Source organism: Hermetia illucens, chromosome 1, assembly GCF_905115235.1.
Source record: "Hermetia illucens chromosome 1, iHerIll2.2.curated.20191125, whole genome shotgun sequence".
Taxonomy (NCBI): domain Eukaryota; kingdom Metazoa; phylum Arthropoda; class Insecta; order Diptera; family Stratiomyidae; genus Hermetia; species Hermetia illucens.
Genome location: NC_051849.1, coordinates 74,458,937 through 74,472,631, shown reverse-complemented (window position 1 = coordinate 74,472,631; position 13,695 = coordinate 74,458,937). Strand labels below are relative to the sequence as shown.

The window sequence follows — 13,695 nt, the reverse complement described above, 5'->3', positions numbered from 1 at the left end:
TAAAGTCAGTATCTATTTTGACTTTTTCATCGGATTGATTCAAATTTTTAGTCTTTAGTTTTTATCGTCTTTGTTTTAAACGTTAGGACTTTCGCTTAATTTGGGAAATTTTAAAGTATTGTGGTTATTGTGGGTAAAATATGAGTATCAAACGGTTCTCGTGCATTGTTTTAAGTAAGAGACAAATTGCCGGAACGTTCATCTTTTGTAATTCAACTTTGGTTTTCTCAACAGGTGCATTTTATGCTGCATTATATGAAAGAGCAAAAGAAATGGAAGAATCTCGTAATCATAAAATTTTAATTGTATATAGTAAAACTTGTTAATTTTGATACATTTTTCCAGCCCAACGTTGGTTTTTGAACAATCACGGAAAAGGTAACTGTCTGAAAAATCTGTTATTACAGCGTGTTTTACCGGCGTGACAAGTTATTTTTTCTTCAGAATTTACAGAAGCACTCCTTGTGATATATAGTATATAGAAGCATCGTCGCAACCAATGCTCTAATTGGTAGGACGTACCGTTTGCATAAATGAATTCTAAGAAGCTTCCACTTACTTTCTACTCACGCGACTATATGCAATATACGGCAACATATCCATAAATATAAATGTAAAAATTAGTCTCTTAATTATGTTCAGCCACTGCCTCACGTGCCCTCCAGTCTTCCAAATAATCAGTGGAAAGAGTATATCCTGGAGATTGCTGATATGTTACTTCATATCTCCGCACTTTTCCTTACATATTTTTCCGTACCCAATCTCCCAGCTCCACTTCAAATTATTTCTTTTACCCAAAAATTTCAGGCAGTGAAAAATTACATACTATGTGATAGGCTGAAGTATCCAAGAGAATTCACGGCATCATTCAATCCAAATCGGTGTAGAAACTGCCTGAGCAACCGCCGTTTCCTATGAGAAACTCGGCAATATGGTGGTTGATTTCCTGGGTCCTCGCTCGGGCAATTCTCTAATGTTAGGAATGAACTTCTGCGTTGTTAAGGATCACGTGACCCCAACCTTGTGGCATTGCTGCGTTCTCCGCCTGCTTCTATAAGTCTGGTATGTGACAACAAACTCATTTCTCCCGCAAGTATTATATGTCGACTATCGACTATATATTCCAGCAAGTCCCGCAGTGGCATTGGCTGCCTTTTGACAAGCAATACTATATGAGCCCTTGAAAACTTTTTCCAGGTAAAACTTTACTGCTCCTCGAAAAGTAATTTTAGCCACGCTCACCAGAAATCTTCTTTTAATAAATGAGTCTTCTTCAGACAAAAAACCTTCAATTCAGCTCCAGTTGAGGAAGTAGATTGCGTTTTTTGACATCTAACACCGACACGGTATAGTGCCCGCTAGAATTCCACCATACTTAATACATGTTTTCGTGACCGATTGGGTTATCTGAATGACCTTTTCAGGTGAATAACGGCCTCAGGCACCGCGTAAAATGTCGACCCCGCAAAATCCTTCACACCCCACTCAGGTTCTGCGAGAGCTCTTTTTGGAGCGCAATTCATATTCGCCTATTTGAAAAGAGGAGTGTTGCGAGGGGCATAGCAGTTTCTTATGTAGATTTCTTCCGATCTCGCCCTCATAAACTTACCTTCTGGATATTCCACCTCTTCCTGAAAAGCCTGGTCAAGGGCAAACTCATAATACCTCTGTTCTAAATACCACCACCGGGATCCCAATATGGTTCGCTAAATCATCACCATCAACGGCGCAACAACCGGTATCCGGTCTAGGCCTGCCTGAATAAGGAACTCCAGGCATCCCCGTTTTGCACCAAAGTTCACCAAATCGATATCCCTAAAAGCTGCCTGGCGTCCTGGCCTACGTCATCTCGTCTTCCTTTTCTACGATAGACATTCCTCTTATAGACTTTTCGGGCTGGACTATCTTCACCTATACGGTCATAGAGTTCCTCGTTATATAGGGGACCAAAAAATCTTTGGAGGATTCTTCTTTCCAACACCGTCAAGAATTCGCAAATTTTTCTTGATAAGAACCAAAGTCTCCCAGAAATATTTGAGGACTAACAAGGTTATTGTTTTGTACCCAAGTGAGCTTTGACCCTATGGTGGGGCACTTCGAGTGAAACAATTTGTGTGCGCTGAAATAGACTCTGTTCGCAGCCAATAACCCTACGATTCAAGTATGAAAGGCTTTGTGTATTTCTTATATAAAAATATTTGAGTGGACATTGGTTCCATTTGCATGTAATGTACATATATGCATATATTATATCAGCGTGCCACTGACATTCAAAGTCTTAGAGTTTGCATTGGAGTGACAACTTTGAGCTACTATAACTTCGATAGTGATGTTGTGATTTCCACCAAATTTGGTAGGATCATGTCTTATATTCTGACCTTTATAATAATAATAATCGTTGGCGCAACAATTCATTTTGGATCAGGGCCTTGAATTGTGTTAAAGCACTTCATTTAAGACCGTAATGGTATACCACAGAATTAAAGTACCCTGTAGGAGGCAATGCGGTCAGCATTGCGCTCATTCGAGATTATTACCCTGATATGACTCAGGTACTCAAAGCTAACTCGCTTGGTATACGATATCCAGTCACGATTACAAATCCCTCTGCCATCAATATAACTGAAAATTTCATGATTCTGCTATTAACCCTTAATAAAAATTATAGTATTATTATTGACTTTGTTTGAACGGAAATTGGTATGGAGGGTATATTGGATTTCAGAATTTTCGGTTGAGTAGGTTCTAAGACTGGGTCTCCGTAAGGAATGACCAATTTCCAGCCCCTGCCTTTCATTCTTTTGCATTAAATGTCAAAACTGAATAGTAATCGAGACCTTTCATTTGATACCCCAGATGACTATATTTAGCAAAAGAAAATTTTACACTACTGCCCCCCCTTTCTATGTATGGAGACCCGCTTAAGTTCCACCTAGAACGATGTAAATCATTGCATACATGCGACAGACAGACAGGCAGTAAACCATCAACAAAGTTTTGTTTTACACAAAACCTTAAAAATAATCAATGGTCTCATTTGGTCAATGACATTTGATGTTTTTGCCTCATTGGTTTGTGTAGCTGACATATATGTATTTCATCTTGCCTTCATTAATGAATGAAGGTTCATTATACATCTCTGGTTGTTCTTCGCATGATGTCGATATCGTTAGCATAGGGCAGTAGTTGGGTGGACTTAGAAAGTTGGTGCCTGTCGCATTAACATCAGCATCACGGATCACTTTTTCCAGAGTCAGGTTAAAAAGGGTGCATAATAGAGCATCTCCTAGTCTTAAACGGTTATTAATGTCGAATGGTCTCAACAGTGATCCTGCTGCTTTTATTCGGCCTCGCACACTGGTCAGGATGATCCTAGTCAATCTTGTCGATTTGGTCAAGATACCGGATTCTCCCATCACCATGTATAGTTGTACCCTGGCTAGGCTATCATAGGTGGCCTTAAAGTCGATGAAAAGATGGTGCACCTGTTGGCCATATTCCAACAGTTTTCCCATCGCTTGCCGCAGAGCAAATCTGATCTGTTGCTGATTTGGCTGGAGTAAAGCCTCTTTGTTATGAGCAGATGATAATATTTTACAAATTATACTCAGCAAGGTGATACCTCTAAAATTGCTGCACTGCGTGAAATCTCCCTTGTTATATTCGCTAATTATTATGTCAAAATCAATATTTTCCTCGTGGATGCTCTGCAAGAGTAAGTCCTGCGCCGCCTCACAATTGATGAAGTTGATACAATTTGCGTTGAGGGCTCTCTTATGCCCCGGGAACCTGCTGCCCTTGCAATATGCCAATAATTCCCGTTTTTCTTGCTTTTACGCAGCATGCAAATTGGTTCACCTACTCATCCTTGTTGATGCAGCTCTCCGCTGTCCTTTTTAAGGTTTTGTGTGAAACAAAACCTTATTAGAATCGAGACGGTGTCTATCTGTCCGTCTGTCTGTCTGTTTTTTTTTTGTTGAGGAGGAAAAAGACACTGGTCTGGACACACCAGCGTGTGGGATTTTTACCCACTAAAACCACCCCCGACTCCCTCCCTGCCCCGCGGAACCACCATAAGGTATTACATCACGGGGCGGAGTCAGCTCACTCTAGCTTTGTCACCTTTCTTCTATACGCGGCGCACGTGACCGCGTTTTTCTCCTCTCCTCTGCTTTTCGCAGTTTATTTTGGATAGATGCGATCATGGAGTTTACCGCATCCCAATTCTCTTGATGTGCTAGCATTTTCGGCACCAGATTTTCTGGTACCAGCACCTCCCCTAGAGTCTCCTCTAGATTCCTCCTTTCTTCCACAAATCTCGGACAGTGGAAGAATACATGCTCTGGGTCCTCTGGGACTCCATTGCAATTTGGACAATCGGGTGAGGTCTCCAACTTAAACCTGTGAAGGTATTGGAGATATCCTCCGTGCCCCGTGAGAAACTGGGTGAGATTATAATTAATCTCACCGTGTCGTCTCTCCAACCACTCCTTGATGGCAGGAATGAGCCTGTGCGTCCACCGGCCCTTTCCCGAGCGTTCCCACCGCTCTTGCCATCTATTTATGGATCTCTCCCTTTCAGTCTTCCTCGTCCGCGATGAGGAAGAGGTTGGCTTTGCATTGTATATGTTCGCCATCTCATCTGCCAAGATGTCAATGGGCAGAGATGACGAATGCTGCATCATCTGAGACAGTCCTGAAGGCAGAGCATACCCTCAGGGCTGTCCTCCTGTAGACTGAACTCAGTTTGGTAGCGTTCCCTGACATCCACAACGCCTCCCTCCAAACTGGGGTCGCATAGAGCATGATCGAGGTCACCACCCTGGCTATAAGCAACCTAGAGGTATGCCGTGGCCCTCCAATGTTCGGCATCATCCTTGCCAGGGCCATACTTGCAGTGGATGATTTGTCGCAAACATACCGCACATGTTGTTTATAGCTAAGCTTCCTGTCTATCACCACTCCCAAGTATTTGATGGTCGGCTTGGAAGTGACGATATGATTCCCGATTCTAATACAGGCGTAATCTCTCTTCCGGCGCTTAGTGATGAGGACCGCTTCCGTTTTTTCCTCCGCAAGTGTCAGACCAGAGCTCTTTAGCCAACTTTTAACAGCACCGATTGCCTCACTTGAGTATAACTCAGCATCTTCAAGATGCTTTGCGACAACAACCAGCGCTATGTCGTCAGCGTAACCCACCACTGTGGCTTCCCCCGGAAGGGGAAGATTAAATACATCGTTGTACATGATGTTCCACAGTAGTGGGCCCAATACGGAGCCCTGCGGGACACCCGCGGAAACAACGTACTCCTGCGGTCCGTCATCGGTGTCATACCAGAGCCTCCTTTCAGTTAAATAACTATCGACGATAGCAGCGAGATAGGCGGGAATACCAACCTTCGCTAAAGATTTCCGTATTAGATTCCAATTGGCCGAATTGAATGCATTTTTCACATCCAGGGTTACTACCACGCAATATTTGCTGGTACCACCCTTTCCGTGAATTGCATCTTCGGCCAAGCCAGTAACCAATTTGATGGCATCAATGGTTGATCTGGCTTTACGGAACCCATACTGCCGATCCGAAAGGCCGCTTTGGCTCTCAACAACCGGGAGTAATCTATTGTAGATTACCCGCTCTAGCATTTTCCCCACCGTGTCCAGGAGACATATGGGTCGATATGACGACGGTTCACCTGGAGGTTTACCTGGTTTAGGCAGAAGTACCAACTTCTGCCGCTTCCATGCCATTGGAAATATCCCCTCGGACATGCACGCTTCGAACAACTCAGCGAACATGTCCGGTCTGGATTTCACGGCAAGCTTAAGGGCCTTATTCGGTACTCCGTCCAGGCCCGGCGTTTTGTTGTCTCCTATTCTACCGCAGATATCCAACAGCTCGTCTCTGGTGACTGGCGGAATTGCCGCCACATTCAGAGGTGGTTGGAATGTGTCGGTGCTCTCCTCTTGCTGGGGGAATAACCCCTGGATGATTTTTAGCAAGAGGGTGGGGCACGTGATCTGCGGAGATGAACGGCCTCTGAATCGTCCCATCACGATTCTGTAGGCATTCCCCCACGGATTTATGTTCGCTTCTGAGCAGAGCTCCTTAAAGCACTCCCTCTTGCTTCGCTGGATGGCGAGCTTGAGGTTTTTGCGGGCTGCCTTATAGGCGCGCTCCTTTTGTCTCTGTTCGACTCTACCTACCGCCCTCTGAGCCACTCTTCTGGCTCGGTGGCAGGCTGATCGAAGGCCGGTCAGTTCATCATTCCACCAGTAGTTTGGTCTTCTACTGGAGAATGAACACCTTCTAGGCATGGACGCGTCACACGCTTTGGCAATGCATTGAGCCAGATGGACGGCTCTTTCCGTAGAGGTGCCTGCTTTATCAGGCTGATCTAACCACACCTCTATGAAGGTCTCCTCATCCAAAGATTTTGCAGACCAGCCTGAAATCTTTCTCGGTTTCGGGCATGATAGCTCTTTGGCCTGTGGCTCGACACATGTCTCAAAGAAGATTGCCTGGTGATCGCTGTGGGTGTAGCGTTCACTGACGCACCAGGACATACCACGCGCCAGCGAAGGGCTGACAAAGGTCAGGTCTACAACCGAGCCTGACCTCCCTTTCTGGAAGGTGTTTACAGCACCTTCGTTGGCCAGAACCATGTCCATCTGCGCAAAAGCTTCTAATAAACTGCGCCCCCTAGCATTTGATTCCCTACTACCCCACTCTAGGGCCCAAGCATTGAAATCACCAGCAATCACCTTTGGACTACGTCCCCTCGCGTCGAGAACAAGATTATCAAGCATTTGCTCGAATTCAGACAGTGTCAAACTTGGCGGGGCGTAGCAGCTGTATACATATACACCACTTATTTTCGCCCACACGAAGCCACTGCCTGCTTGACGTGCAGTACATTGTATGGCCTGTCGACCGCAAGCCCATATCGCCGCTCCCCCAGTCGAATCTTTGACCCATATGCCACCGTGACGGTGTCTATACGGTTCGCTTATGATGGCGATTTCCATCTCAGATTCGAACGTGGCCTGCTCAAGTAAATCCTGAGCGACCCTGCAATGATTGAGGTTTATTTGGATAAACCTCATTTTCTCATTGCAGTGAGCGCCTTCCTAAATTCAGGACATTTACCACTTCCGGCAATATGCCGGTTATCTTGTCCCTCTTTTACTTCGCACAATAGGCATTTGGGGTCCCTATTGCACTCTCTGGCAATATGACCTTTCTCCCCACACCTTCTGCATCGATCGGATCGATCAATGCTGCTGGTGCATGCCTTCGCGAAGTGCCCAAACATGAGGCATCTAAAGCACCTCTTTAGTGAAGTTTGCTCCCTTAAACGGCAAACAACCCATCCAATCCGAACCCTTCCGGCAGCTAACAACATCTGCGCTGCCTCCGCTGGCACTCGTATGGTGGCCGTTTGAGTGCCACCATAGGCTTTCCGTAGACCGACAACAGACTCCTCTGTAAGTTCTTTCAACTTGAATTGCTCCTTCAGAGCAGTACAAATTTCTCCTTTCGATGTAACTTCATCGAGATCCTTACATTGTATATAGATCTCATGTTTTTGGGCACGCACTGCGGCATTCTCCCCAAGTGAGTTTTTCACTTGAGTGCGAAAGTCATCAGTTTTGCCACCGCTGGATCTTTTCAGCTCGAACATGAGATCCCCTTTCTGGGTTCTTCGGATTCTGTTCACATTTCCGCTCAGATCTTTTAGGTCGGGATCAGCTTTGACCTTTTTGAGTATCTCCGCGTAGGACAGATTGCCCTTACTGGAGATAACAATCGCATCTGGACGAGTTCGCACTTTTGCTTTTCGTTTCGCTTTTTTCTTGGTTACTTTAGTCCATCCATCGTTTTCGGTCGTCTTGGGCTTCGCAACGCTGATCGAGTTTCCTAGATTCGCTGTATGCTTTCCTCCTCCTGAACTGTTGGTGTTGGTTTTCAGGATGTCCTGTCCGCCTTTTTTTCTCTTAGACGCCTGCTGATTATTTAAAGGGTCCCCCTCTTTTTCACGTACTCGCTTATTTCGCTGGGATTCGATGGTAGTACGGTTAGGCGTCACTTGGGTCGCTTGTGATACTGTTGGCACAGCGGGGTTCGGCGTGTCCTTATTATTCTTTTCCTCCTGTGATCTATTGTAGAGCACTCTAATAGCCCTCACCATATTCTTTATGGCTTGGTGCACGTTGTGCTTGTCCTTGATAAACTCGGACAGCTCAACTATTTTTGCCCCAAGCTGGGTGAAGGGTAATTCCTCCAGATCAGGACTCTGTTCCCTATGAGTCCCGGCAGGGTTACCCCTTTTACACGGTCCTTCACTTTTGGCGTTTGTTGACCTTGCCTGTACTTTGTCCTTCATCGTCTTTGGCATAGGTGGAGATCTCAAAGTTGATGAGCTTCTTTTGAATGGATCCTTATCTTGTTCCTGGAGCACCTCTTGCTGTCGCGCATCTTGAACATATGCGGTGGGTGTTGTTACAGTTTTTGTCGTCCAACGATCCATCTTCAGTTCATCCTTGGTTGTTCTTGCTACTGGTGTTCTCGGTAAGGTCGTACTTCGCTTGAACACTTCCTTCTCCAGATCCAAATTACTTGTAACATTATATGTTATGTCTGTCTGTCTGTCTGTCTGTCTGTCTGTCTGTCTGTCTGTCTGTCACACCCGATTTATTCAGAAACGGCTGGACCGATTGTCACGAAAATTGGTGAGAGTATGTAATCTGGTGTTCCCTTTACATGCAGCAAGTGGCGCCATCTTGTGTTAAGTTTAAGGGGGGGCTCCCCATACATGTGAATGGAAGGTGCAAATTTTTTTTCACAAAATGTAGCCATGTGGGGTATCAAATAAAAGGTCTCAATTAGTACTTTTCGAAACTGGTACAATATTTGATATTGGGTAAAACATGGAGGAGTGAGTGCTCAAAATATGACCCCCAAAAAGTGTAACAGGTCTCGTTCTCAGAACCTATCCAACCGAAAAATCTGAAAAAAATCACAGTGGCGCACCTCTACGAAATCTAGGCCTCAAAATATATCCGGTTCCGATATCTGCACAAATAAAGTTAATAATAGTATATTTCCACATTTTAGAAATTTACCCGGCGTGTAATGAAGAACATAATGCACAATTTGGTCAAGTTTGAAGAAAATCCAATTATTATTAGCAAAGTTATAGGAGGTGAACCTTTACAATTTTTTGTGAATTTCGTGCACTCTACAACCTGCATCACGTCATCATCACATATCAATTCGTCAATACCACAACGAAATGAGTTCTTATGAATTGGGTCGCAGAGAATTATTTTGTTTTAGTTTTTAAGGTTTTGTGTAAACACAAAAAATAAAAAGTTGAGATAAGGGAAAGAGATAAATAGAGTATAGTTGGAGTTATTCCGCTATGCTAAATCCTCTCTTGGTGACACGTCTCGCGACAGGCCGACCAAGAAAATGCATACAATGTCGTTAGAAGTAAGATGATCGGATTGAGTCATATGCCTCGGAAAAATACTAGGGCGTCCACCTCAGTGGACGCGGCAGGACGGGTCCCGCTCCTGTCAAGAAATGGGCAAGGGTTTTTGACGCATGGAAGGCGCCAGGGCGTAAGCAAGTTATTCCAAACAAAATGAAGAAAACATATACGCGTTTGCACGCTAAATATTGGTACCCTAACTCGAAACACCGAGGAATTCGCAAGAGCCCTTCAGAAAAGGCCCGTTGATATCTGCGTTCTGCAAGAAACCCGATGGCCTGGTGCCAAAAGCCGCGATATTGAACGCGAACGCGATAAAAATGGCTACAAAAAGTCTCTATTTTGGTAGTCCACACACTCAATATGGTGCTGGCATTGCCATCTCAGAGGGTTTCCGTGATGCCATTAAAAAAAGTCGAACGATTTGATGATCGGGTAATGAAGCTCACCATTATATCAGCTGATCGCACTATTCACTTCTTCACCGCGTACGCACCACAGACAGGTTGACCTGATTCCAGGGAAGATGCCCTCTGGCAACTTCTCGATGAAAACACTTGTCATGCGCTTGATGACGGCTTAATGGTCATGTGGGTGAAAAGGCAGACGGTAACAGGTGCCATGGGGGAAAGAAGTTCGGAGCGTGCAATGAGGGTGGCGAGCGTATAATCGATTTTGCGGACACCCATGACCTTGTACTTATGAATACATGATTCATCAAACAATTGTCTCATCTTCTTACATTTTATGGTGGGAAAAGTAAAACGCAAATCGACTATCTTCTCATAAGACGTCGACATTTTACCACTATCACTGATTGCAAAGCCGTTCCCTATGAGACCATCGCACCTCAACATCGGCCATTGATTGCCGTCCTACGAATTAAGCCGCCGATAAAACAGCAGGAGCAAGCACTGGCCCGCGGCGCATTAAATGGTGGTGATTTCGTGAGGAGATAGAAGAAATGATCTCATTCACATGATTACCGACCATTATGAATGTAGAAAAATCGTTGAACCAAATGAAAGACACGATCAACAAAGCGGTCTCTGCAATGTTGGCCGACTATAAAAGACAATGAACGGCGTCTTGCGGTAATGAAGAAGAAGATGTTGCGTTGGACTAGTGGCGTGCAACGTTTTGATCACATCCGAAATGAGGATATTCGCCATCGTTATGGGGTTGCACCGATCGTGGCAAAATTGCGAGAGAGGCGTCTTCGATGGTATGGTCACACAATTCGTGCTAACGAGAATTCTTTTGCCAAGATTGGTCTGAACATCGAAGTCGATGGTAAGCGACCAAAAGGCCCGCCGAAACAACAGTGGCTTAATACACTAGATGCCGATTTGGAAGCCTCGCAATTACATCCAGGTCAGACATTCGATAGAGCCAAATGGCGGAACCGATCACGACGAGCCTACCCCGCTTGTGAGCTGGACAAAGGCTGAAGAAAAAGATTCTGAGCATCCTTCCCGATCATGTCATGAAGAAAGCTATCACCAAGCTACTAAAGATACTGCGGATCACACAGGCAGCCATCAGATGACTTCCACTCGACCTATATGATGCACTCATAGAGCATGCTTGGCCAATGATGTTAACAATTTTCTCCCCAATTAGAACCAAATTTACCTAGTAACGAGTAATTCACAAGTCAGAAAGTGAGGATTAGCATCTATCTACTTTTTTTTGCTATAGGTATACTTTACTACAGGTTGGTTATCAACCTCTATACCTACTACGAGTTCAAATTGTAATTTCGCCTATTTCGCCCATGGATTAGTTTTTATACTGGCGGTAGCGAGATTTACTTATTGTTTTTAACTTCAGCCAGCTAGTTATCAGCGGGGATGACATAACCTTAATATCCAAAGCACTATTCCCATAATTTCTTGACTTTGAGCCTGACCATATCGTTCACAAACGTCCTCTTAGAAGGATTGAAATTCTTCTCATTAGCCGCGGAGCAGCTCTCCAGCATTTAAAAGCATAGAAAATCGCATAGGTGAATTCCGGGCTTAGGCTTGACCGTGAGGTAATTCTTTAGTGCATTTAATCACGGACCCTTTGATGTCGGTCGTTAGAAACCATATTTCTTCAGATTTAGCCATAAACCGTGCTCCACGAAACGATCACGCCCAAGGTTAACTTCATTGTGTGACGCTACGAAAATATTTGCGTAAGCTAGTGTGTAGAGTGTTAGACGCTGGATGTCGACTAAGTCATTGCACATTCATCATCATCATCAACGGCGCAACAACCGGTATCCGGTCTAGGCCTACCTTAATAAGGAACTCCAGACATCCCGGTTTTGCGCCGAGGTCCACCAATTCGATATCCCTAAAAGCTGTCTGGCGTCCTGGCCCACGCCATCGCTCCATCTTAGGCAGGGTCTGCCTCGTCTTCTTTTCCTACCATAGATATTGCCCTTATAGACTTTCCGGGTGGGATCATCTTCATCCATACGGATTAAGTGACCCGCCCACCGTAACCTATTGAGCCGGATTTTATCCACAACCGGACGGTCATGGTATCGCTCATAGATTTCGTCATTGTGCACATTACTTAAAGGAAATTGAGTGGCGAAAGGGCACTTCCTGGATAAACAGCTATGAAGATACTGTTCCGTCCAACAGCGCCAACAACTCAGGATTTGGGCCCCTGATGAGCTTGGTAGTACTGTAGAATGACCATCAGTCCTTCAAGTTTTCATCGACAAAATAAAAAGTACCATGCAACCCCTAAGCCACATTGACAAAGAAGGTTTCACTGTTAAGAAGTGGTTAAAACGTAGAATTTCCTTCCGTTTAGTCAACCTTCAATATGTAATGTTTCATTTTGTCTAATAGCTTCAAAACTAATTCATATGCAGATGGTGCGTGGGAAGGACTATGCGCTAATGGACAAAAACAAAGTCCCATCCTTTTAAATATCAACAATGCCGAAAAAGCACAACTACCAAGACTGATTGGAATGAATTATTTCCGAAAATTCAAATATTTCAAAATTACCAACACAGGATACAGTGGTACTTGAAGAATCAATACATTAACTCAGCCCAATTCACAGCAACAAAACGCCCATTTGCAGTGCACATCAACGTTCCATTTGGACTCGGGATATTGATGAGTGGCGGTCCACTGAAAGGCTACTATACTCTGGAAGACGTTCACTGGCACTGGAATAAGACTGAACATTCCATTGAACCCGAAAAATTGTAAGGACTATGCAAAGTTTAACTAATTTTCAAAACAGCAGTAAATGGACTTTTATTTGCAGTTTGATGTTAGAAATGCATTTAGTCCATAGAAATGCGAAATATAAAACTTTCGAAGAAGCTTCAGGGCAAGAGGATGGTCTGGCTATAATAGCAGTACTGTATAGATTGTCGAACGAACCCAATCAGCATCTTCACAACATATTGAAGCAGATTAGTGCGGTTCAGAAGCCAGGGCAAGGAACTTATCTAGAAGAACCAATCTGCATCAAAGAACTGCTACCTGAAGATACTACGGTTTATTTCACATATCAGGGGTCCTTATGTCAACCACCTTGCAACGAAAGTGTTACCTGGATTATATACCGTCAACCTTCCACTGTTTCGGAAGATCAAGTAAGTGCGCCTTTTCTTGTGTAATAAAAGCGTGCATACAACTTCTGCAGACATTGGAAATTTGTCGATCACTCCACCTTCCTTAATTCATGGTTTCGATTTCAGTTTCCACCACTTTATTTGAAATTTAATCTGGATATTTTTCAGATCAAAATGTTTCAATCAATCAAAGCGGAAGACGGAAGAAAACTACTCTCCAACTGTCGAAGGCTACAACCAACAAATAATCGTCCTATCATCGTACACACTTTGGAATAGTATAAATAAAGATGACGGCCTGAAAAAATCCAGACTAATTTATTTTTGTGATGCTTTTAGTTTGTAACTTCCTTTGTGTAAGGTAAATTCCAGTGCAATATATGCTATGTAAACTCCCGTTTTTACTACATAATCGATGGTTGTCCGGCGGAAATATACTATATACTGCTGAGCAGCTAACCGCTACCCTGTCGCAATATAAGGCTGATGTGACAGCGTTGCAAGAGATGCGACGGGCAGGGACCGGTTTCCTGGAGAAGAGCCACTACACCATATAACGGGTGTATCATGTATTTTGGCACTAACTTCAGGCGTTTATTTGAT

The 13,695-nt window shown here is 44.2% G+C and overlaps 1 protein-coding gene across 1 annotated transcript; it reads left to right on the top strand.

Moving 5' to 3' along the window:
* LOC119661609 (carbonic anhydrase 1-like) lies at positions 1–13,417 on the top strand. The gene is made up of 7 exons (XM_038071025.1): positions 1–174; positions 235–285; positions 346–378; positions 12,373–12,528; positions 12,591–12,717; positions 12,780–13,113; positions 13,261–13,417. Exons 1-7 carry the CDS (start codon positions 141–143, stop codon positions 13,369–13,371), a joined length of 846 nt encoding a protein of 281 aa, XP_037926953.1. The 5' UTR covers positions 1–140; the 3' UTR covers positions 13,372–13,417.
* Positions 13,418–13,695: the final 278 nt, after the last annotated feature.

Bases quoted from the DNA above. Each gene is read 5' to 3' on its own strand.
- LOC119661609 (XM_038071025.1), top strand. From the start codon at position 141: ATGAGTATCAAACGGTTCTCGTGCATTGTTTTAA. The intron at 175-234 runs GTAAGAGACAAA...TTTTCTCAACAG, and splicing joins GTTCTCGTGCATTGTTTTAA to GTGCATTTTATGCTGCATTA. The intron at 379-12,372 runs GTAACTGTCTGA...ATTCATATGCAG, and splicing joins TTTGAACAATCACGGAAAAG to ATGGTGCGTGGGAAGGACTA.